The sequence below is a fragment of the Haliotis rubra genome, unplaced genomic scaffold (assembly GCF_003918875.1).
Source record: "Haliotis rubra isolate DU_JTF1 unplaced genomic scaffold, ASM391887v1 Scf108, whole genome shotgun sequence".
Taxonomy (NCBI): Eukaryota; Metazoa; Mollusca; class Gastropoda; order Lepetellida; family Haliotidae; genus Haliotis; species Haliotis rubra.
The window spans coordinates 599267-625293 of record NW_025764981.1 but is presented as its reverse complement, the minus strand read 5'-3'; the positions used below and the strand labels follow the sequence as shown (position 1 = coordinate 625293).

The 26027-nt window shown below is 39.7% G+C and overlaps 1 protein-coding gene across 1 annotated transcript; it reads right to left on the bottom strand.

Annotated features, from left to right (window-relative positions):
- Positions 1-2036: 2036 nt before the first annotated feature.
- LOC124281663 (sodium-dependent dopamine transporter-like) lies at positions 2037-25601 on the bottom strand. The gene is made up of 7 exons (XM_046717604.1): positions 25487-25601; positions 9020-9132; positions 8791-8919; positions 7033-7132; positions 5645-5745; positions 2733-2903; positions 2037-2338 (listed from the first exon to the last, which is right to left on the bottom strand). Exons 1-7 carry the CDS (start codon positions 25599-25601, stop codon positions 2225-2227), a joined length of 843 nt encoding a protein of 280 aa, XP_046573560.1. The 3' UTR covers positions 2037-2224.
- Between the last annotated feature and the right edge of the window lie 426 nt (positions 25602-26027).

Below are 26027 nucleotides of genomic sequence, written 5' to 3'. Positions count from 1 at the left end.
ATTAATTGTAGTTGACTGACTGACTGAGTTTGGTTTTACGCCGCTTTTAGCAATATTCCAGCAACATCACGGCGGGGAACACCAGAAATGGGCTTCACACATTGTACCCATGTGGGGATTCGAACCCGGGTCTTCGGCGTGACAAGCCAACGCTTTAACCAATAGGCTACCCCACCGCCCCTAATTGTAGTTGAACTATGATATATATGAGTAGACCGACTTCCCAATGGCACATTCGAAATCTCTTTGGTAAGGCTTGAATTCAAAATTATCAACCTTATCCTTTATCAATCCTGACTTAGAAAGATAATTTGCTGTTTCATTACCCTGCAAACCGACATTAGTATTCAAATTTGTTTCTGGTTTCAAAATTTCATAAACAGTATCATTGCTGGACCCATTTACTCTAGACTCAATAGCCTTCATGTCTGACAATGAATTAGTAAAAATGATTGCTTCGCGATTATATTTATCAACCAATCTCAGTGCTTGTAGAATTGCTATGAGTCCTGTTGCAAAAACTGATATATAATCATGAAGCCTGAACACATCGCAGATAATGTAATAAGGGATCCAGAAAGCACCAGCACTACGGATCATGGCCGAATCCTTGGAGGCGTCAGTATAAATGTGTGTAAAATCTGCATAGCGTTCCCAAAACAACTCCTCCGAAATCGCTATCACCATATTTGGGTTCATATACTTCTGAACGATGGAACTGAGTTCATAACATAGTCCTGGCTTAAGAAGAAGTCAAGGAGCAGCTTCAGATGGTGTAGTTGGATTTACTGGATTAAAGTTAACAACTCCATGTTGTGCTGCTAATATCAGAATGTTTAACCCAAACGGAATCTTGCCATGAGACCAGTCACACATGCCATACGCCACATAGTCATAAAGTATATCCGTCACTGAATTATAGCTGTCCATAGTCTTCATCTTCATAAGTATTTCAGGGATATATTTTGGCGTCTGAGAAACAAGGGCATGCCAGAACACTCAACCTGAAGAGCCGAGACCGAAGTAGTTACAAAGCTCCAGTGCAAAATCTAAGGGCTCTAGATTGAATGCGATCAAGTTTGATGAGGTGACTTTTAGAAGCAGGCACGGAGCCATGTTAACACAGCTTGAGTTATCACCTTTGTAACGTCGAGTACATTTTCCCCATGGAGAAAACATGGTTCAGGGAAACAAATCTTAACCGCTCAAATAGATAAAATATTTACAATCTAACTCAAATAGAGATCATTTCTGTTTCTCCAAGAGGTGACCTCTCGCATCACTTTCAAAGAAATGAATTGGTGAGTGCAAATTTGCAACAAGGAGCAACAAAAGTAGAACCTCTTTGGGTTCATTCTCGGAGGTTATTTGTCTAATTCTTTTTTTTAAAGACTATGTTCTTTAAACCTTTATTTTGAACTAGTCGAGACTATGAATATTTTAAAGTTGAACTTTAGTAACAGGTGTCATGTTTAAATCGACCTGTGACCTCTTTTCAAAGGTATTTTAAACAGTCTGTGGTAGTATGTGGCTCCAAATTACGTCAGCATATACAATGGGCATGCATGTTTCCCCGTCATCATGAAAGGTGAAATCACACTCACAATAGTAGATTCTAATAATATCTGCCTTTGCCCTCCTCTGATAGTACATCTGCATGAATCCAGTCTGATAGAAAGACCGAAATTCAATACTCCGCGTGCGTTATGAATCATGTGAACGCAGCATCAACTATCTCCTTTGTAACGTCGATCACATTTTCCCAAAGGAGCAAACATGGTGCAGGACAACAAATCTTAACAGCTAACTCATATAGGGATCATTTCGGTTGTTCCAGAAAACAAGTGGTGATCTTTGTCAGTGTGCATTTAGCCGTATCTGCAGTAATAGCCATATTTTAATATTCCATTGAATAGACATTTCTCACACTATAGAATGAGAGCAAATATCAATTAGCCGAGCAGACAACATATATCTGTGATATTCTAAATACACATGAAGCCTGTTCCATTTTGAGAAAAGCACAAGGTGAACTAAAACAGAGAGTCATCTGTATTCATTGAATATAGCATTAAAAAAATCTGAAGAAAATAACATGAAGATTATATACTTAGGCTGTTCGAGAGAATTCAAACGGTGAAGATGAACCGAAAGTAGAGTGTTATATGTATCCATTGAATATAGAATTAAAGAAAATAAACTTTGAAGAAATATTCTTGGGCTTTTAAGAGTTAACGCATGTCCTGAGTACCACCATTGGTTGAAACACACCAGGGACATCTTCCTGAGGCGTTGATCGATCCCAGTATTCATTGGGTTTGAACGATTTCTTCAATTTCTGAAATTTGTCTATGTGATAAAAACATCTTGATATTCATCCAACAGTTGGTGATGTTTTACAATCACAGAATCCTTCAAGGAATTACAGATGTTGACATGAGATGTGAAAGATACCAAAAACACTCCAACAGCTAGTTCTAGTAAGTTACATGTTGTTAGATTTAAGAAAAAAAAAAGGCAGCAAAATATTGATGCGTATCTCAAACAAACTGATTTAAACAGAGAACACATTTGGTTCTTTTGGGATTCTTTCGTAACGTAAATAATTTGAATGTGACTCCAAACTCAGTCAACAAAGTACAAGTCAGAGAAATAAGCTATATAAATGACAGTATACACCGAATGAGTTCCAAGCAGATTAAAATACTTTTGAGTCTTTTCGTTGCGTCTACCTTTTGCATGGTTGCTCCTGGAGTGTTGTAAACCGTCCAGATGAAGACAATCGGAAACGGCAGGAGTGATGAAAAGGATATGAGCCACCCAACAGCTGTTGCCCAGGTGGGGTAGATGTAGTCCCCGTACTTTGGGGGTCGGTAGGAGTAGAAGGAGTAGCAGCAGATCACCTGGTACAACAGTTGGAGTGTAACACAAACACACAGTCAACCTATGATTTTTATCTTGAACTACAAAATTGAGGATCGTAGAGAAATATCCCTATATTTAGCACTTTCTTTACGATTGTCATTATATCCCCGTAAGGCCCTTTGTGAAGAAATGTTTAGAACTGATACCCAGTAACGCTCTGTTTGTCAAAGAGGTGTAAAGTGAACCAGAGCTGATGGATTATATGTCATCCCTCATGAACCGACGGTGTGATTCGTTAATGATAATATTTTTCTGTTTCTTTTTCTGAATCTCCTTACTACAGAAGCGTAGTAGGGCCACGGTAAAAAATATTTTTGGTCTTACTATCTCCTACGTAGTACTTAATATCTCCTACGTAGGACTTAGTATCTCCTACGTAGGACTTCATATATCCTAAGTAGGAGTTAGTATCTCCTACGTAGGGACTTGGAGTACCTCCTACGTAGGGACATAGTATCTCCTACGTAGGGACTTAATATCTCCCTACGTAGGACTTAATATCTCCTACGTAGGAGTTAGTATCTCCTAAGTGGTATCTCCTACGTGGGACTTAATATATCCTAAGTAGGACTTAATATCTCCTACTTAGTATCTCCCTACGTAGGACTTAGTATCTCCTACGTAGGACTTAGTATCTCCTACGTAAGACTTAGTATCTCCTACGTAGGACTTAATATCTCCTACGTAGGACTTAATATCTCTCTACGTAGGACTTAATCTCTCCTACGTAGGACTTAGTATCTCCTACGTAGGAGTTAGTATCTCCTATGGGTATCTCCTACGTAGGGACATAGTATCTCCTACGTATGGGACTAATCTCCTCTCCTTCTGTAGGAGTTAGTATCTCCTAAATGCATCTCCTTCGTAGGAGTTAGTATCTCCTACGTAGGAGTTAGTATCTCCTAAGTGGGTATCTCCTGCGTAGGACTTAGTATCTCCTTCGTAGGAGTTAGTATCTCCTAAGTGGGTATCTCCTACGTAGGTATCTCCTACGTAGGGAGATACCAACTGCCACATGGGACATACAGTATCTCCTACGTACTTAGTATCTCCTACGTAGGACTGAATATCTCCTACGTGGGAGTTAATATCCTACGTGGGACTTAGTATCTCCTACGTAGGACATAGTATCTCCTACGTAGGAGTTACTGACAACTACGTAGGAGTTAGTATCTCCTAAGTGGGTATCTCCTATGTAGGAGTTAGTATCTCCTACGTAGGACTTAGTACTCCTACGTAGGACTTAATATCTCCTACGTAGGAGTTAATATCTCGGATTATATATCTCCTACGTAGGAGTTAGTATCACCTACGTAGGACTTAATATCTCCTAGGAGTTAATATCTCCTACGTAGGACTCCTCCAATTCACTATTAGAGTCATATGACTTAATCCTTCACTTATTAGAGTCACGCACACAATCTGTTCAACTAATTGTTGCACATTAGTACTGTGTTGGACCAACTGTTATACTTTTACTGCCTTGCGTTCAGTTTGCTTCTACTATTACACGTTGCAGTTAGTTCACTGTTATATGTTGCACTTTTTACTGTTACACTTTACTATTATGCATTGGATATTTCAGAGGTCGTTGCACATGAATCATAATCTGCGTGTACAGACGTGTCTTAGACTATAGGTGGCAATCTATGTGTACGTATCCCCTTATATTTATACAAATAACTATAAAGACAATTCTTTGCCTTTTTGAATTTCGTATTGTTTTACGCCGCACTCAACACTTGTCCACCCCAGTCAAGTTAACCTGTAAACAATTACGAATAAAACCACAAACGAGCGTTGCATCCGATCCAACCTAGCCCCATCAAGGCAAGCAACAACTTGCGGAGGTCGTGTTATAACCCGAGTTTCATATCACAACCTCACCCCAACCATCCCACCCACCTCTGTGTGTGTGTGTGTGTGTGTGTGTGTGTGTGTGTGTGTGTTTGTGTGTGTGAATAGATGTATGTATGATAGATTAAACATAACCATACCCAAACCTCCATAACTGCAATTAGAACAGGGTCCACGTCACCCTAACGTAATACACACACAATAACATTGTACAGTAACACTGCGTTAGTGTCATGAATATTTACTGACTCACATTTCGACTATCTAACGTCCTGCATAGCCAGACATTTCTCAACTTAATAAACATCCTTAAAAAGGATATATTAAGTCCTACGTAGGAGATATATAGGAGATACTAAGTCCTACGTAGGAGATATTAAGTCCTACGTAGGAGATAGTGACCCCCAAAAATTTTTCACCGTGGCCCTATTACGCTTCCGTACCTTACAGTATGACGTCATATAGCTGGTAATATTGTGGTATTTAGGAACAGCAAACAATAAATACACACATGGATAGGCAAATCATGGCCGGAAGGTTCTACAGTACTTCATGCCAATAACTAATAACAGACTCCATAAATTACGATCGTTACTAGATGATTGGCTTAGTTCGGTTAGGCGTAATGTTAGCAAATAGTTGGCTTGTGCCTGGTTCAAACTTAGATACAATATGTACAATCCACATGATATTGATGGAATATTGCTGACTGCAGCTTTTCACGCGATTCATTTCTCAGTTTAGCCGATCAGAGGAATACATGTTAAAAAGAGATTATTCACAAAATTAATGAGTTTTGTGGGATGCACAACAATTTCTCAGGTTTATGCTAGTATGAAAGTAGCAGTCAGGAATTACTTACGACTAGAAATAGAGGACACACAAACTTGAAACTTATGACCATGACCCGAGGTATCGTCTTTCCCCACATCGTACGGATATCCTCCTGAAGCCTCTTTGCTCCTTCGAGGGAAAAATCACGAGATATTTTTCACATATGTAATAATAGCAAGCATGCCTATTTTACGTGGGGCAATGAAAAGAGCACAATCAAATATAATGTGTTGATAGATTTTGGAATTATTCATGTCCAGCTTTGCAAAATAAGTTCCTGAATGGACTGAGCAAGAACACGTTTGCAAATTAGTCGATACGCGAGCAGGTGACAATCGACACCAACCATTACCTTCAAAATATTAATTCCCATTCTTGAAGCTAAATGTCGTCAGCTCAAGCTCCAATTTACTACCATCAGCCACCAATATTTAGAACCGTGGGTAACTCTCGTCATACGTTAATACCAACTTTTGAAATCGGTCAGATGGTTTTGTTCTTTATCATTTCAACAAACCATTCAAATTGATAGATTCCCAAGGAAACGTAAGATAAAGATGCAGAGAACATGGGATATATCTTGAACGAAGTCACAATATAATTGTATCTATTTATGTTGAGCATTATCCTAGCATCTCCAGTCTCAGATGTCTTTACGTACTCTATGTACCCACACGCTGTTTGAGTTACCACATTGTAGGCCAAAGTAAAACTTTCTCATGTCAACTACTGACTAGCCTATGTCTGTGAGTTGAACCACAGGACATTTGTCTATAAATGTCCTCTCATCATTGATAACATCTTTGTAAAATACAGTGAAAGAAGAAGGCATCCCAATGGGCGCCAACTGTGCTATTTATCTTGTTGATCTGTTTCTTTATGCATATGGATCAGAATTTCTACTCGGGATTGCAAAATCAGAATAGTAACTAATGATCTAATATCAATCAATGGACATCAAATAGTCAATTGCCTTCCTCTGAATTGCAAACGGAACTTGAAAGAAGCGAGACAAGCGAGACGCCACATGTATTTCATATTTAGATCTGTGTGTTCAGTGTAACACAAAAAATCTCTCAAGCTGATTTCAAGTGTGCGACAATCAACCGCTCCTTCATATCGAGCAATATTCGAACAGTTTCAGCCATTTATGTTTACATTTCACAACTTTTGATGTACGATCGAACATGCTCTTTTCAAATAGCGTCAACTCTTGCTCAGACGTTGTGCGACAAAGGTAACAACATTCGATGCTTCAGTAAGACCGACAAAACGTTTTATTGTAGACATGCGGAATACATTATAAATTGTACTTGATGTCTGATGCAATACTCTATGTTGACTTATTAATATTCAAATTGAAGGAAGACACAGTGATTTGACATTTTAAAGGCACCAAGGTTGATGCATCCTTACCATAACACCAACCCACAGCAATGCACTCAAGGATGCCAAACACGGCCGTCGATGGGAAGTAGGCGTACCAGTCCACAAGCGTCACCACGTATATCCCACCCTGAAATATACATATTGATCAAAAAGGATAAAGATATGGTATAATAACTCCCTAATATTCATACGCATTTGGAGCAACTTGACAAGCTTTCGTCGCAAAAATAATTAAGTAGCCATGCTTAGTTTTGTAAGGAGAAAATCATATCTCGGACTTTTCCGAATGCGTCGGGGGTATGCACTAGTCACGCAGAAAACATGATTCCCCACGTGTTGTCCCCAGTCGTGATATTGCGGGCAGATTGCTAAAAACGGTGTAAAACCATATTCGCTCACTGTGTCCTTTCGCTTGTTAAATGTTCTATATTATATGTTTTGTCTGTTTAGACAAACTCCAATCATGAAATATTTTGGTTTCAGTTGAAATTAAAGTTCAGGGGTCTGTTTTAATTGTTTATTAAATACAGTTGTGGTATACTTAGTTAGCACTAGGAAATATACAAGAAATCATAACTGGGTGGCTGTTATAGTAATGTATTTTCACTTATCAGTGAATGCAGGGTGCTCCACGAAAATTGCCTCGTATCTTACCCTGAATCTTTCAAGTGTTCATGAAAATGAAAACTACGACATGTTGCAAGAACAACATGTTCACTAATACCTGCGCTTTATATATAATGGACCAAACGGATACGTTCACAGTTACATGTTCAATATACTATTGAAAATAGTACGGGATATACCATTTTGGAGAATTAATCTTCAGTAACCCATGCTTGTCATATGATATCGCATCGGTGGTCAGGATGATTTGGTTGACACGTCATCGTATCCCTACTGCGTAGATCGATGGTCATGCTGTTGATCACTGGATTGCCTGGTCCAGACTCGACTATTTAGAAACCGCCTCCATATAGCTGTACTATTGCTGAATGTGGGGTAAAACTAAACTCACTCACTCATATACCAATTTGGTGTCATATTAGTTGGGAACAAAGTTGTATGAATCTATATGGTTTTAGAAAATTATTATTTCATTCACAATGTGTTATCAATTTAGTTCTAACAAGCGGTTTTCATGATGTGTACGTGACAACTTTCGAGGTAAAAGTCGCAGTTTACAGTGAAACGTATCAGTGTTACATTTCAGCGATAAAAACCAGGCCGTGCGTTCAGCTGATATTGTTAATTAGACGACGTGTCTTGGCATCCATCGTCTTTCATGTAAGGAACGGCTACGTGCAGTTGCATATTGGAACAATACAGAGCTTTGTAGCATGAGCTCGTAACGTTTCATAGTCAGTAATTAGCAGATTACCAGGACAATACCGATAGACAAACGTTGATGAGGTCGACCAAGGACGATAACTGGCGCATAAGACTGTCCTATCACAACGACTGTGTTACCTACCAAAATACGAAACGTTGTTGGTGTCAAGAGAGGAGGCAGGACCAATCGCCGTTGGGCAGATGTTATGTTGTCAGATGAATCAAATTTGACTTTTAACTTCCTTAAAAGATGCAACAGGGTGTGGCGTAGACGGAATGAGCGTTTTCATGGCATATTGCCGTTAACGTTATATTGAACGACTGCCTTAGGGCTGGGTCAGTAATGGCGTTGGATGGGATCATTGTACCTTACATATTATTCAGGAGGTGTCACTGGGCGGTAACATCGTGAAGGCATACGTGGTGCAATTTGCAGTATATGTAACCTGTTACCTGTGAAACATATATCAAACTAGTCAGGAAGAGACTGAGGAGCACAGCACCAATGATGAGCCAGCGTCGCTTCATCAACCGCGGAAACATATCCTCCAAGGCAGCGATGACAAGTTCAACACCCGGTGCCTGCACAGATGCACGTAAACGATCAAATAGATAAATAAGTTTTATGTTAAAAAAGACTATTCATTGATTCAGAGGGAATTTCTGAGAGATTCTTCATTACCATAGAATCGATAGCCAAAGACATCAAGGTCAGGAAGGTCATCACAGACCACAGCTGAGGCAGAGGTAGAGCAGAAATGACCTCCGGGTAGACGATGAAGGCAAGATCAAGCCCTGCAACACAACTGGAATTAGCAAATGTAGCTCTTATTACCAGTTCGAAGGTTAAAGTGAAATTTGTCTAAGTTCTCAAGAAAAGGCGAACAAACCCTTTCCACATACATGGGAACATATCATTTTGCAATTCCGATGTAATATATAGTCTATCAACATGACTCAACAACAGACAAACGGAGACAAAATAACATATCTGGAAGTGAGACAGACTGGCCAATAGCCATCTTGTAACGCATATGCTAAGAACAACAGGTATGCTTTCAGTGACAAACGTGAACTGTTGGGTGTAGCAGGTAACCCTAAAGCGAAATGTTCAAGCGAACGTCCATCCGTTGTTTGAGTGACGTGGAATACACCACGCTCGCATTAGAAAGAAAAGATTGCCATTCCACATAATCGAATCTGTCTGTGTATCTGTGTGCATGGCTATATGTACGTACCTATTTGTACATGCATGCATGAAGATACTTTCTAAATATGTTCTGAATATATCTTCTTTAAAAAAGTAGGGGAACTTCATTTTTAGTGAGTGAGTGAGTTAATATTTAACGTCAAATCGGCAATATCTCAGCCATATCGTGACGAAAACAATTTATATAATACAAAAATGAAAATATTGTGAAGAGTTAAACCTGTCGACGATGGACAGTACAAATACTAGAGTATCACAGATATGAACATAAAACTAGCATGTAAAACTAAAACAGTGTAATTAAAAATGAATTCAGACGAAAGTCTGGAAGACCTACTGTTCTTATCCGAATGTTATTATTATTATTATTTGTACCGATTTTGTACCCGCTCCCCTGACCTAACCGCTGGGTCGATTTGCATGAAACTTTCAGGGATGATAGCCTGTATACTGAAATTGATACAATGGCGACAAAATCCCGACTTCCGGCTTCCGGTAAGGGCAGACAACCCAAAATGTCGAAATCTTTGCACCTGAATAACTCAAAAACTATAAGAGGTAGATTGACCAAATTTTCACTCAATGTAGACAACATCATTCCCCGCCGATTCAACACATACCGAAAGTTGGCCGGCAGGTCAAATTTTCCGCTATTTTGAAAAAACTGAATTTTTTGCCGATTTTCACGATTTGACGGTGCCTGTCTTTAAAAATCTTCTTCTCCAGAACGGCATATAGTACAATCGCGTTCGATACACCGCTAGGAAGCCTATACTCTGGACACCTTAATTTGTTCAAGGCATGTCGATATCTTGAATGGTTTTGGAGTTATCGCCCTTGAAAGTTGGTGAATTTTTTAAGACGCGTTTTCATAGGGTTAAGAAAAAGGTCTCAACTCTGCGGAAAATCAGTGGATTCCATTTTTCTAAGTACCAACCTGTAGGTAATTGAATGGGAAACATTTTTGCTTCACATCATGGTTATGTAAAAATCAATAATAACGTCACCATTACGACGCAAACACGGCCTTCGCGATTTCGCACATTTCCGCACCTTTTTGACGGTGCCTCTGTTTTACAATCCTCTGCTCCTGAACGGCAAATAGTACAATAGTGTTCTATATATCGTTTTAAAGCCCACACTCCGGACTACTTAGGTTGTTCAATGCATGTCGATATCTTGAATAGTGTCGGAGTTATTGCCCTTGGAAGTTGGTCAATATTTGGCAAAACGCATTTTTATAGGGTTCACAGCTCTGCGAAAACACAATGGATTTTCTTTTTGAAGGTACCAAACTGTAGACAATAAAATGTGGAACAATTTTGCTTCACACTATTATTATGTAAAAGTCAATAGTTACGCCACAATTACGCCCCAAACAGTGAGGGACATGAGGATTTCGCATTTTTTCAGTTGTGAGAAAACTAACTCAAGGAAGCAGCGAGTGTTGCTAGATTTTAATGTCGCTTCCTTCAGTCAGTTATCTCATATCACAGGAAGCGCCAGTAAAATCTAGCAACAGTCGCCGCGTCCTGGTATTCCAGTGCCCCAAAAGCAATGCGCTTTAAGTAACAACTGGGACTCCAGCAGTTTGTTTTTCAGCTTGACTGTGCCAGGATCGCGCAAACCCGTTCTGCTACATCATCATGATTGCAGGAATCCAGCACATAAACGCACATTTGATACTCCTCAGCAGAGAAGATGTATATTTTCAAAATGTTTGTTTTATAGACAGTTTGCTGTGAGCCTTCATAACATATTTCTTTATACTATGACTGAATATCAGCCTGAACCGGTCAGTTAATTTGGTGATATTTCATGGAATGTTCTTGAATACTGCAAAAGACAGCTTTATTCTGCATTAATAGACATTGTAAGTACAGAGTCAAAATGAGTTTTATTTAAAAAAACATCTATTCATTACGTTGTCATTGAAAAACAGAAAAGTAATAACATGAAATTTAAAAGCAGACAATTTGTTAGTCACATTACACAGTTGCAATTTATGATACAGATAAACATCCCACAGGTCGTTCACTATCAGATAAAAGCGCTCACGCGGGAGAACAGATATCTCCTATAAAAAAGACTACCACTGCAAAGCGTGGTTCACGTGCAAATACGGGAGACGATGTGAATTTCAACGCCAGATGTAATTGACAATGACAAGGAGCTGTCAAATCTGAGCTGGAAGTCATCCCATGCCCAAAGAAATAGTTTCCCTTGAATTGGCCTTTACGTTAGATCGGCATTATCCTAGCCATACAGCATCGATAATAAGTTTGCATGAATAAACATTGTAAGTACAGAGTCAGATATGAGTTTTGTTTCAATTTTTGTTTTGAATGGGTGTTTAACAAATGCACTATATACACATAAATCTATGGGTTTTTTTCACAAGAGCAGTATATGCACATACGTGTATGCGTCAGATAGCTAGGGTCATGGTGATACCAGAGCTCTAATCGTTCGGACCGTAGACCCAAGGATGGCGGAGCTACCCGCTGTTAAAGAGAGAACTATATCTTCTATGGGAACTATTTAAAAGGTACATGACCCCGCGACCCCGGCTGCATTTCACCGATCCGCTCTCGTCTCAAAAACATGTTTAGCCTGCGTTTTGGACGCTTTCTAGCACTTCAATACACTTCAACACCCGTAACTCCGAGGGTTAAAATGGACGGTCCAGCTGGCGTCCAAAGCAACAGTACAAGTGAAGGTAGCCACGGGGGTGTATAGGGGAAGTCTGAAGACCGTCAGAATTGCCCAGGAGGCAATCCTAGTTAATAATAAAAATACTCAATTAGTTAATGCCTTATTAAAAGAAATTGATTTAATTGATTCATTTTGATTGATATATTTTAGTAGATAGATGTATTTTATAATTGGTATAGTTTAAACTAGCAACTGCGATTGCTAGTGGCTGTATTCTCAAAGAAGGGGTGGGGGTGGGTGGGTGGTGTTACTGTAAAATGATTGTCCTCCTGAGAGGGTACGTAGGTTCCAAAACATTCTAGGTAAGTTTATTACTTACCACCTTCTTAATCGTGGAATATGTGTCATTTTTAATGTATGGCTAGATTTGACTGCATTGCTAATGGTTGAAGGGATGGTGTAAATTCAGCTAGGGTCCATGCAGGAAGCAAATGTACTGTTAGTCCCCATGGTCTCTAGTAGTATGGTGATCAACCTTCAGTTGTTGGCAATATATAGCCTGTTTTTATATTGTACTGTCTTCTATAGTTAAAAGTTTTTACTTTTTCATAGTAGTTTTATATTTATATCTTTGATCCTCTGGTTATTTTACTGTCCGCCGTTGACAGGGTTTTATAATTTGACTTAAATTATTGCGACTTCGTTTATTATTCAAATCCTCGTCACGATATGGCTGTAATATTGCCGATGTGACGGTAAATTTTAACTCACTCACTCACTCTTACAAACAATAAGCTAAAATAGGCCTGAAACGACACAGATTATTTCATTAAGAAAGAAATTGCATAAGCGATCATAGCACAAGTGTGACTCTTAATAGTGTTTGATGCATCCTACATTGTACTGTTAAGCACCGAAAATTGTCAAGGATGATTAATGCTGATGTTGGTCTTGTTTACAACTTTGATTTAACCTACTGGCCTGGATAGGTGCTGACAAACAGTAACCGGGACTTGATGAGGCTTGGACATCGGAATCCCGAAATCACCAGAAACAGGTAGCATTTATCAGGTAATAATCAGGTTACTCACCAGAGGATTCAAACGCTTCAACAGTTACTCCACGTTGGAAAGCCACGTGACCAACGATACAGAAAAAAGCGAAGCCGAAGAAAACGTTGGTGAGTGAATCCATCAAGCATATTTTGATTGAATCCCTTTAAGAAAAACATAACAATTATACTGTAATACTGTTGAATGTCTGAATGTTAAAGCGTTCAGGTATTTGAATATGTGCAATTACGTGAATATCGTTGCAATCATTAGTTCTGGGTTGGGAAGTAAATGTGTCCTTATATGTTGGTTAACATATACTTCCTGCTTAGGGAAATACTAGAATCTGACATTGGTTAGTCACTAATTTTCATAAAATGTGTCTTACCATGTATTGATGCAACAACTGAAGTATTTCAGTAACACCTGTATGACCTAGAATATACCTGAAGCAGTTGTTATCCTTTCTGTTGTGTCCAGACATAGTGATGATACACCCCATGGCTATACCCATGGAAAACAGGGCGTAGCTGCAAGACTGAATCCACACCTTAAAACCATAGAAACGTGAGTGTAAATACATCGCTAATCACAACCAAAAGACAGAATCATCAATATCCCCATCAATGGTAAACTATTCTTCATGAATATGTCAACTAGTTATGACTATGTGATGTCTGCATTAACAACAGGCAATTTACTGTCTGGTTGCTTCCATGGTTTGGTGTACCTCAGTAATGTTGATACTGTAATGTTGAGCGGTACTCTTGATTTATGTCAGTAGGTTCTTGAATACCCACAAAGCGGAAGAAGAGTATTGAAAGTTCTGCTCTGGAAAGGACCACTACAACCCATTTCAGTCCAACTAAAACTGCCATGTAAATGCCAAAATGGTTTTATTCAGGAATCCAAAACTATCAAAATGCCAGTTCACCACCAGACCTATGTATGTGCGAAATTTGGTGAAGAAACATTAAAGGTTTCAGAGTTCTGCATCTGAAAAGAGCACTCCCACCAAGTTCAAACTCAAATAATTTCAAAGTCAAACGTATTGCAATGGAAACGCATTTTTTTACAAATTCAGAAATCCCAAACTACCAAAATGCATCAAATCACCACCAGACCTATCTATTAGCCAAGTTTTGTTAACAAATATTGAACGGTTTTATGTTCTGTTCCGGAAATGAAGAATGTGCACGAACGGACACACGGACGGACGGGGTCATCTTAATACCCCAGTAAAACAAGGATAATAATTAGCTGTAACATAATCTTTGACGGTTGCATTGACATGTATCTGAAGGTGTACAATAATGTTCTTGGCATGGCACCATTCTTATGAAACATTTTAATTCCCCTTTCAGTGAAAGGTTATTACTATTTATTCCATCAATCTGTTGATAAGTTTATGCCACTTTTAAATATTTTCACATTTTCTAATCCTTTCTAATACCCACAATTAATTATTGCAATTAAAAGGAAAATTGCATTGCTAATATAGTCGCTGTTATAAATATGAAACTAGAACAATACCGAAGGCAAAAGGAAACCTGTTTCATAACACTGTAATTTCAGAGTCACATTCGTGTAAACAGATTTGTGCTCACTTTAGGGTCTGTGAGCTTGTCAAACTTAGGGAAGATGTAGTAATATATTCCTTCTGCTGAACCCGGAAGTAGACAGCCCCGGATGAGGAAAACCAAGATGAGGATGTAGGGGAGGATTACTGTGATGTAGACAAGCTGGTGGAATAATAATTATTCAGTGAGTGAGTGAAATGACTACTTGGGTAACTATAGCAAACTGTATAACCGTTCGGCAGGATTTCAATGGTTTTATGTAAACTAAAAGATTCTTGTATAAAAGCAGGACTTATTTATATTTGATAAATAGTGCGTGTAACTATCGGAGACAGTCGTAAGTCTAGTAGCAAGTATCAGGAGATACACATTAGGGATATAGAAATTACATAAAGGTACAACCACTGATGATCCGCGTTAGAACTACTACTACTAATTCATTTTTATAGCGCCTAGTATCCATCAGTCTACTTGCTCACTGAACGCTGTAATCACAAACTAATTATCATTACCCCGGTTAACCCAAGTTGCATGTGAGGCGCTAGAACGTTAACAGTTACAAGACGTATCTCACAGGGTACCCACTTTCAGCTGGGTAAACAGAGGCAATTTTGAACAAACTCGCTTGCCTGAGATGATACCACATGTATCACATGTGCTTCGTTCTAGGGCAGGACTGAAGTCCTAGAAACTCTCAGGAGACTAAAGGACATGCTTGCCGTATGAGGCGACTAAAGGGATCGTGGTCAGACTCGATGACTTGGTTGACACATATCGTATCCCAATTGGGTAGATCATGATGTCAATCACTGAATTGCCTTGTGCACACGTGATAATTTACAGACAGCAGCCATATAGCATTAAACAACCACAACAACAACAAAACATGCAGGTAAATTTAAAAACATGTCCACTGAATTATGCATATTACCTTCCCTGATACCTTTATTCCTTGAATTATCCAAAGAAATAAGATCACCGTGATGACGGCCAGACATCCAACAAGATGCCATCTTAGACCTCCAAGATGGTGCAGGCCATCGCTCACTCCTAGCGTCTGGAATCTGTGGAAGTGAACAACTTTATGTCAGTGGCCTACACTGAGTGAGTGAGGTGGGTGTAATGCAAATAATATTTCAGTCAGAAGAAAGAAGTCCAGTTCTTTGAAACATATGGAAAGGTGAATACAGGTTTTGTACTGATAGCCAATAATCATGCATGATCATATGTAATGTTACATGAACTAATATGATGGACTAAATTATATATAAATTGTTTTCTTAAGATCAATAATACACTGGAGGTAATGCAGTTGTAAGCCAAACAAGCAACAGCTACTAAACATTTGAGTATCCATAAACCAACTTCCAGAATTCTTCGGCAGCAGTCATTCTTCCGTCTGTTTCGTTAAAGGAAAGTCCAGCGTCTGTTGTGTTAGAAGTTGTATCATTTGATACACCTGAAGCGTTCCTGTTCCATATGCATCCCGGAGTGTTCCATGCGTTGTCGCAGTGAGACCAGGGCAAGTTGTGTGAGAACGAGTGGTAGAAGTAGTAGATGAACCATGTGAACTGGACGTTGCAATAGTTAACGTACATCCATGTAACGACAACGGTACCGACACCTATACCTGCAACAGTGGGGATAATTGGTATCAAGGCGCGGAAGAATGATTTGCGAAGCATTGCCTTTATTGAACATGTTTTCGAGATGTGAACTGCCACTTTACATTAACTCTTTCGCTGAATGCCATGACAATGGGTGTGGTGGTGACAGAGTAAGTATCAAAATGAAGGCGTACCTGTGATAGACATCCATGTTCATGGGCTTACCTGAAGGACGCAATTGTAGCACCATAGACGAATGGACCACTGATGCAAACCAGCAAGTTACGTGTTGAAACTAGGGTAGATTTCGTTTCAAAACTAAGACAGGTTACTTTTTGAAACTCGATATTAATTTTATCTTTGAATTGTTTTTTGTTCCAATTGTACAGAGAAAGCTGCCCTAAAATGTCACAATGTCAAAAATGTTAATCAACTTAAACATGGATTGACAACTGAAACTGGATTGTGTTTGTGTTTTGTTACTTGGATGAATTTCAGTTGTTACCTTTGAAAGCAGGACACATATTCCAGACTTTTATAGGTCCACTCTGAGAGAACTGCCCGATTGTCATCTCCAGAAACACACAGGGGATGGTTCCAATGATTGTAAAGAACATGAACAGTATCAGGAACGCTCCTTGGCAACAAAAAGAAATACGTCATTATTTGCCAGACTGACATCGCATGTTTCAAAGTGACAAGAATGTATTTCCCTGGTATGAATCAACAAGATCAATTCTAACCCGGAATAAGGGGGGCAACCAAACAAAACTAGCAGTTCAAATTTGTGCCATACTGTGATAGGTCCGAGTGCAGATGAACTTGCTCCAAAACTGACTACGATTCCATCATTATGGTGGGGCATGTAAAAGCAATTTGAAAAAAATTGATTTATTTCATCACAAGGCCTAAGGCTTTGCCTTGGAGCCTTCAGAACCTCGCCGTTTCATAGTTTATATGTAGAGGCTGATGAGCCATCACTAAAACTTCGCCGTCTTAAATTTTCTCTAAGGTATATTTCTGAATTATGTTCTACGAAATGCATATGACTGTGTTTAATTCTCTTTAAGAACTTTAAAATAACAAAACATCTCTTATTCTACCACTTGGAATATGAACACAGTCTGCTGTTTTTGAAGCTACACTCGATCTCGAAAATATAGCTCCTATTCAGCTGTTTTCTTCTCCTCCATGGCAGTTAGTACGGCCAAAGGTGACCTAACATTACCTAAACTGATGAAATCTGAAACAAACCAACTTATTTACCAACAACAATATATGAATTAAGAACATTTATGATACCTGCAAATCCATCTGCACAGATGGATCCAAGGATGATGACAGTGTTGCTGGTGCCTCTCTCATTGGATAATACTTTCAAGATTACCAGATGGCGGCTCCATCTTTTCAGGAGAGGCTAATGCCATATTAACAGCTCTAAACTATACTCAGCAGCCAAAAAACAACAACAACAACAGTACGAATTCAGAATTAGATAGGCACTGTAAACAAATCATTACAGAAATGAACATAGTAAGCGGGAACACGTGTAGAGGCATTGTACGGGACAGAGCTCGGTGCCTGTCTGACATGACTGAGGAACAAATTGTCCAGGAACTTTCCAGGCAGTCTGTCATAGCTGTGAAGAGATTCACTATTAAGAAGGACGGTGTGGCTCAACCCACAAACACCTACCTCTTTTGATTCCCGAAACTAAGAGACGGTTATTGCAGCATTGGTGTGGAGGTTTAGGTACCTAATCCACTCCGGTGCTACAACTGCCAACAGTTTGGACATGGATCCAAGTCCTGTCGTTTTTCTGCTGTTTGTTACCGCTGTGGTGACAAGCATGAGAGCAATGACTGGACTAAGAGAGTGAAGTGTCCAAACTGCGGTGGTAATATGGCTTCCTCCAAATCTTGTCCCGTGTGGCAACGCGAATCCGAGATTATAAAGATCAAGCACAAAGAAAATGTCTCTTTTCATGAAGCTCAGAAGAGGGTTGCAAGTTTAACTGTAGCCCCTTCAATCATCACCTACTCTTTTGCTGTCTCCCGTCCTTTTATCACTACTGCAACTATCTCTTGTCAGACCGATCTGACATGGGTCATGTCTTCTCGGCCAACTCAACTCAACTCAACTCAGCCCATCTCAGCCACTCCATCTCCAAAGCCAAAAGTCAAAACTTCTGAATCACAAACACCAGAACAAATGCCCAAACCAGAAACAGAAACTGCGCGCGAAAAAAGGGACAGAAAGAAGCTACAGAGACTAAAGCACCTTGAGCAACTGCCAAACACAAAACCAAAGGCCACCTCTCCTTCAGAGGTCCCCGTCGAGGTCCATAACTCCTTTGGCCCTCTGGATATGGAGGTCACTCCATCTCCACCTGACACCAGTAGGAGTTCAGCAAACGCTTTCTCACGTTCACGTGACATGACACCAGTGGAAGAACCATCCGCGTTTTATCTCCAAGAAACCTACCTAAAAAGGACTGATAAATCTGACATCCGTCGGTACAGCTCCTACCACTCCTTTTCTCCTACCGGTGTAAAAGCTACAGGAGGCATTTCTATCCTGGTGAGGCAGGGCATCCTCCATAGCCCTGTTCCACTTAATTCCAACCTACAAACTGTTGCTGTCCGAATGACTCTGAACATAGGGTTTACACTATGTTCACTCTATCTTCCTCCCTCCTCAACTGTCCAGTTATCAGATCTTCAGAACTTGTATGATCAACTCCCAAAGCCCTGCATAATCATGGGCGACCTGAACGGCCATAACCCTCTATGTGGGAGTACTGATACAAATAATAAGGGAAAGGTCCTTGAAGATTTTCTCTCCAATAATGATCTATGCATCTTCAACGATGGATCAAACACTTGTCTCCATCCTGCCACTGGAACATACTCTGCACTTGATCTATCACTTACGGATTCTAATCTCTTAAACGAGTTTGAATGGTCGGTCCACGATCACCTTTGTGGAAGTGACCACTTCCCAACTATTCTTACTCCTATCAATCCCGCGGATGAACCACCTTCAACAAGATGGAATTTTACTATGGCCAATTGGCCATTATTCCAAACTCTCTGCTCTGAAAAACTTATACCGGACAACTTCAGGAATGTTCCTCATTCGATGGAACTATTTTCTGATATCTTAAATACTATTGGAGACGAAACCATTCCCAAGTCCTCTGCAAACCCGCACATACGCAAACCATGGTTTGACACAAACAAGCTAGAAAAAATAGGAAGAAGGCGGAAAAATACTTCCGACAACATCCTACAGTGCATAACCTGAATGCCGTTAAAATGACAAATGCCAGTGCAAGAGGTATATTTAAACAAACTAAGCGCCGGTCATGGAGGAAATATGTGTCCAAAATCAACTCCCGCACACCCATGTCGAAGGTGTGGAACATGATTCAAAAGATTAAGGGCAAAGGATCCAAATCTGGTGTTCGCCATCTCAGATATGGTGACTCTCTTTTAAGAAATAAATTTAAAATTGCAAATAACCGTGGCGAAACTTTGACAAACCACTCCTCTTCCACAAACTATAACCCAAGTTCCAGAAATACCACCAAACCCAACAAGAAAAGAAAACAGTCAAGTTTAACTCTGATAATGGTGAGGATTACAATGAAACGTTTTCTCTCCATGAACTACGTACTGCCCTGGGGCAGGCTCACGAGCTCATTATCAGCTTCTGAAACACCTTCCTGATTCAAGTTTGGAAACTCTACTCAATATATTTGATGACATATGGACAACCGGCAACTTTCCTCCTTCGTGGCACAACGCCATTATTATCCCTATACCAAAACCTGGCCGGGATCATACTGATCCCTCAAACTACCGTCCTATATCACTAACTAGCTGTGTTTGTAAAACCATGGAGCGCATGGTCAACAATCGATTAATCTGACTGACTGACTGACTGAGTTTAGTTTTACGCCGCTTTTAGCAATATTCCAGCAATATCACGGCGGGGGACACCAGAAATGGGCTTCACACATTGTGCCCATGTGGGGAATCGAACCCGGGTCTTCGGCGTGACGAGCCAACGCTTTAACCACTAGGCTACCCCACCGCTCCAATCGATTAATCTGGTACTTGGAGACCAATAACCTGCTTAGTGACCTCCAATGTGGTTTCCGAAAAAAACGAAGTACCATTGACCATCTGGTGCGTCTGGAATCTTTTATAAAAATTCCATTGTCAACGAACAACATACTGTATCTATCTTTTTCGATTTAGAATAAGTATACGATACAATGTGGAAACATGGTATCTTAAAAGATTTACATGAATTTGGATTGAGGGGCAGATTACCTCAGTTCCTATCTCAGTTTTTAAACAACAGACAATTTCAAGTACGGGTAGGTTCCACATTGTCTGATTATTTCCACCAAGATCAGGGCGTCCCTCAAGGAAGGCAGCATCCTGTCTGTCACCCTTTTTAGCATCAAAATTAACAGCCTCACTAACGTCTTGAACAGTTGTGTTGATGGGTCCCTTTTCGTGGACGATTTCAATATTTCATGTCGTGGTAAGAACATGCATGCAATAGAAAGACAACTACAACTCTGCCTTAGCAAAATCCAAAAATTGGGCCAATGAAAATGGCTTTAAGTTTTCAAAACCAAAACAAATTGTATTCACTTTTGTCGTAAATACAAACCACACAAGGATCCAGACCTATCTTTAGATGGAACTCCCATTAAGGTAGTAGAAGAGGTCAAATTCCTGGGACTCATTTTCGACCGTCACCTGACATTCTTACCACACATAAAACATTTGCAAACCAAGTGCTTGAAGGCTCTGGACTTACTAAAAGTCGTTTCAAATACAGAGTGGGGAGGGGATCAGACTACCCTCCTGACAAGACCCCTTGCTCCAAAGCTGTTCTTGGGTTCATTTTTTGCAAGTACACAACAGTCTTTAAACTGCCAAGTTGTCAATGTCTCACCAATGGACTGAAATGCACTGTGACATGTCGGAACCAGACTTTTTGACAAGATGGTATGTGAGGACCATGACATGCCGAAGAGCGACACTGATGATGAAGCTAACGTTTATGATGCGGAACAGTGACTATCACAAACCAATTTAAGTAACTTGAAGGTGCTCTCACTATTTGAAATTAAAGAGCTGTCTTCAGAATAAATGAAATGATGAGTTTTCGAAAATGTTCTTTGAGCTTACAATTTCGACTCTTGAAAAACAGGAACAAATATGATTTAAATTTATCAAATAACATAACTTGATATTAATTAAATCCTTTTAATCATGTTAGCACTAATTGTACCTGCCTTTTTTTCATTTCCAACCCATTTGCTAAACTTTACTCACCATTAAAGCTTGGAATAGACTTTTTTTTAAACTGTTGGTTTTTTGGGCGGCCATCTTGGACTTAGCCTCGTTCTGAGTTTGAACTACCACACCGACATGGCCATCATACTTTTTTATATGTAAAGACCATAACAGCTTAAATAAACCATGAAAGTGTTTGGTCCCTCTGAGTGGTACCGAAAAATTGTCTGACTCATGGCTTACATTGGATCCAAGACCGTCTCCTCTAGGATTCCCGACAACAGTTCCATTTCACTACCGAGGCCAAAGCTATCTTTTCACCTTTGACCTATATTAAACAGCAGAATCATTCCAAAAACTTCATCGTTTTCGCAGATTCATTGTCTTGCCTTCAAACACTTCAAAATGTTACTTCAAGTCACCCAATCATTCTGGACATGTTAGAACTTTACAACGACCTCTCTACTGGCCAATGTGACATCGTCCTCTGCTGGTTGCCGGGTCACGTCGGCATAGCAGGTAACACAAAAGCCGATGCTGCAGCAAAAGCAGCTCTTGACAAGCCCTTATCTCCACTGTTGATCCCGTACAGTGATTTCAAATCCACTATCAAAAAGCTGTACTCGGGACCTCATGCAAAAACGGTGGGACACTCAAGTAGGAAGAAATAAACTGTATGTACTGAAGCCAACAATTGGTTATACCTAATTGGGTTGTCAGTCAAGACGTGGTGAGGTATTTTTACGACGATGTCGTATTGGCCACAGTCTGTTTACTCATGACTATCTCCTGAAAACGGATGGGGATGGACCACCCATCTGTGTCTCTTGCGATGAGGTTTTCACCATCAAGCATATTCTGCTTGACTGTGGACTTATCGACTGCAAGGGACTCACATTATGAAGCAACAAATCTGAAAGATCTGTTCTCCCGCGTGAGCGCTCATCTGATAGTGAACTACCTGAGGGAAGTTGATCTGTATCATAAATTGTAACTGTGTAATGTGACTAACAATTGCCTGCCTTTAAATTTAGTGCTATGACTTTTTCTGTTTTTAAATGACAATGTAATGAATATATGCTTTTGAATTAAACTCATTCCGAGTATGTACTTACAATGTTTATTAATGCACACTTGTTCTCGTCACTATATGGCTGGAATAATGCCGATGTGACGTAAAGCCCACCTCAACCCAACTCAACCTAATAAGCGGATCAAACAGATTTTTTGTTTACAATATCTTGACACATCAATGAATAACTCAGCACAATTTAAAAACATTACGTGAACGTTTGCAGTCATTTCAGACTCTTGACTTCAGTATCTAGTGTGACCACCACGAGCGGCAATAACTGCAGCACAGCGTCTATGCATGGAGTGCACCAATCGATTGATGAAGGCCATTGGCACTTGGAACCACACTCTGAGAAAAGCCTAGCGCAAGAAATCGACTGTGTTCGGCCTTGGTATGACATTATTCAGTCTCCCCTGAATTTCATCCCAAAGAATTTGAATTGGGTTTAAATCAGGACTAAGGTCTGGCCACTTCATTATGTTGACACCGTTCTGCTGTAGGAAGTACCGTGTAGCTTTGGCAGTATGGGCCCGGGCGTTATTATGCTGGAATATGTTGTTCCGGTAACGTGCGAAATGTGGTATGACGTGGGGTCTGAGAGCTTGGTCGATGTGAGGTGAGGTGAGGTGAAATTGGGTTTTACGTCGTACTTGAGAATATTTCGCTCATATGACGACGTGCATGCGTGTGTATGGGCGGCTGCTTGTACTAGCCCAGACTTAAGCTGGTTTTATAGTGCTAGCCCACTGAGATATCATGCCGCAGTGAAGCATGAATACCCCACTCAGACACATTACACTGACTCCGAGCCGACCAGTCCTTGTTGTACCTATTAATGCCGAGCACCAGGCAGGGACCAACAAGTACCATATTTTAATGTCTTTTGGTATGACGCGGTCGGGGATCGAACCCGCGACCTTCCACTCTCCGGGCGGACGCTCTAACCACTACACCACGGAGGTGGTCGCTTGGTCAATGTAGCGCACCGCTGTGATGCGGCCTCCTCTCCATGGACCAAGGTTCTGGAACACTACATGACCCAATCTCTGGTTTAGGCCTATTCCACCCCATACCATGATGCTAGAAACTCCCCATGAGTCTCTTTCCATAACACATTGGTCTGAGTAATGCTGGCAATGTAATGTTGTCAAAAATATACAATCAAAACATTAAATGAGTTTACAGTTATCCGTTTCTGCGAAGGAAGATTCCAAACTGACGTTTCTTTTGCTGCCTAGTATATATACGAAACCAGTCTAAATTCTCACAGTTCGTCGTATTTCAAGACTCTCTTTCGCGTCTTCAGGCTTTTAAAACATGTCTTCTTAACATCCACTTTGAAAAAAAATTATTGAATTATTTAACGTTCTTGCCGTTGGCAAATACGACATCATTTGTGTTTGTTGGAATTTCTGGTAACGCTATGGCTGATGCTGCAACTAAAGCAGCACTCAACAATTCTGTGACACTACTTCTACTTCCCTATACTGATTACAAAACTATCGTTAGAACTTACATGTACGATGTAATGCAAACGAAGTGGAACACTTAAGTAGGTATCAATAAATTACATGAAACCAACTGTTGATTATGCCTCCTTGGGTTGTTTTTTGAAGAGGTTAGTATGTGCCGATGTCGTATTGGTCATTCTAGTTATACTCACGAGCACCTGTTGAAAGGCAAAGATCCTCCATTCTGTATCCCTTGTGATGAAATATATTCACGGTCAAGCATGTACTGCTTGACTGTATTGATTTTTCTATCACAATGGATCAAAATTTCAGTGCAAAAGACATAAGGATCTTTTCACCCAGGTCAATTATTGATTTAATAATTATTGTTGAAGGAAATTGAATTGTTTGAAAAGTTTTGTTAACTTTATTTCGTAAATACATATAAATATCACAATCGTTAACGGCTTAAGTAATGGTGTAAACCCAGCTGTAGTCCATGCAGGAAGCAGAAGTACTTGCTCCCTGGTCCTTGGTGTGGTGATCTACCTTCAGTTGTTGGTGATATACATGTATATCCTCTTTAAATATTGTATTATTTTAATAGTTAAAACCTTTCATATTTACTTACTTGTTTTACATCTATATCGGTGATAATTTAGTTGTTTTTATTGTTGACAGGTTTCTATCATTTAACTTTATGTATTATGAATGCATAACTTGTTTTAGTCACGATATGACTGAAATACTGCCGATGTGACTTTAAATCGTAAATCACCCACTCATCGCAAGACTAAGAACCAAGTCAAAATTAACCATTTACAGCAATTTTTTACCCTAGAATGGTCCACACTGAGATCATGCAGTCACACAAAGATAGGCCTCTGTATCCATCCGGTACCCACAAGACAGTTCTTAACAAAGTCCTGTGGCTTTACCTGGGCATATTCCACTCTAAAAATCTTCTTGGCAGTTTGCACATCATTAAATGGGCATGTGCAGTGTTTGAAATCCCTTTACAACACAAGTCAGAGTGTAAACACTATAACCATGATATATAAAAGAACTACCTCTAGTTCGTAAGCTGAGCAGACTTAAGAAGTGGCCCCTGGATCATTCGTCTAGACGCTCAACAAATCTGTGTATATTTTTTGGTTTTGGGATACATATTTCGAAGCATTATTTGGGTACGGCTTACCTCCTCCATTGCGCATGCAGTAGAAAGGGAACCTGATGAATGCTCCTGATGCCACTCCATATCCCAGAAGGGCGATGAAGTAATCAAGTTGATTGCGCCATTGTTCGTGAACCATGGTTGTAATCTCACTGTAACAAAATTCACAGTAACATATATTTTGAATATATGCTAACCTTACAAATGCAAATGTCCACTTCAGTGATGAAAAGTTTGATCCTTTTCACAGTAAATAATCTAATGCTGGTCAGTATAGTAAATTATCATAAACATTGTCAAAAATTGTTTGTACAATTTAACACAATGGTTTACAGATAAATGTTTGAGATTATTAACATACCAAATAACTAACAAAAAGCATGATTGATGATTTTTTTTCTGTTTTCAAGAACAAGATATAGAATCGTGAGTAACATGTTGAGTCTTGTATTTTATATATGTCTAACCGTAATATTTTTGAAAATATTTCTTGAAAGTTGGCAAATATACCTGTAATAATATGGCTCTTGGTGATTGTGGAAGACTTCCTATACAAATTACTTAT

Coding starts and splice junctions, on each gene's coding strand:
- LOC124281663 (XM_046717604.1), bottom strand. CDS start 25,601: ATGGTTCACGAACAATGGCGCAATCAACTTGATTACTTCATCGCCCTT. Junction 2,904..5,644: donor TGTGTCCTCTATTTCTAGTC/GTAAGTAATTCC, acceptor CTGTTGTACCAG/GTGATCTGCTGCTACTCCTT. Junction 2,339..2,732: donor CAGGAGCAACCATGCAAAAG/GTAGACGCAACG, acceptor GACAAATTTCAG/AAATTGAAGAAATCGTTCAA.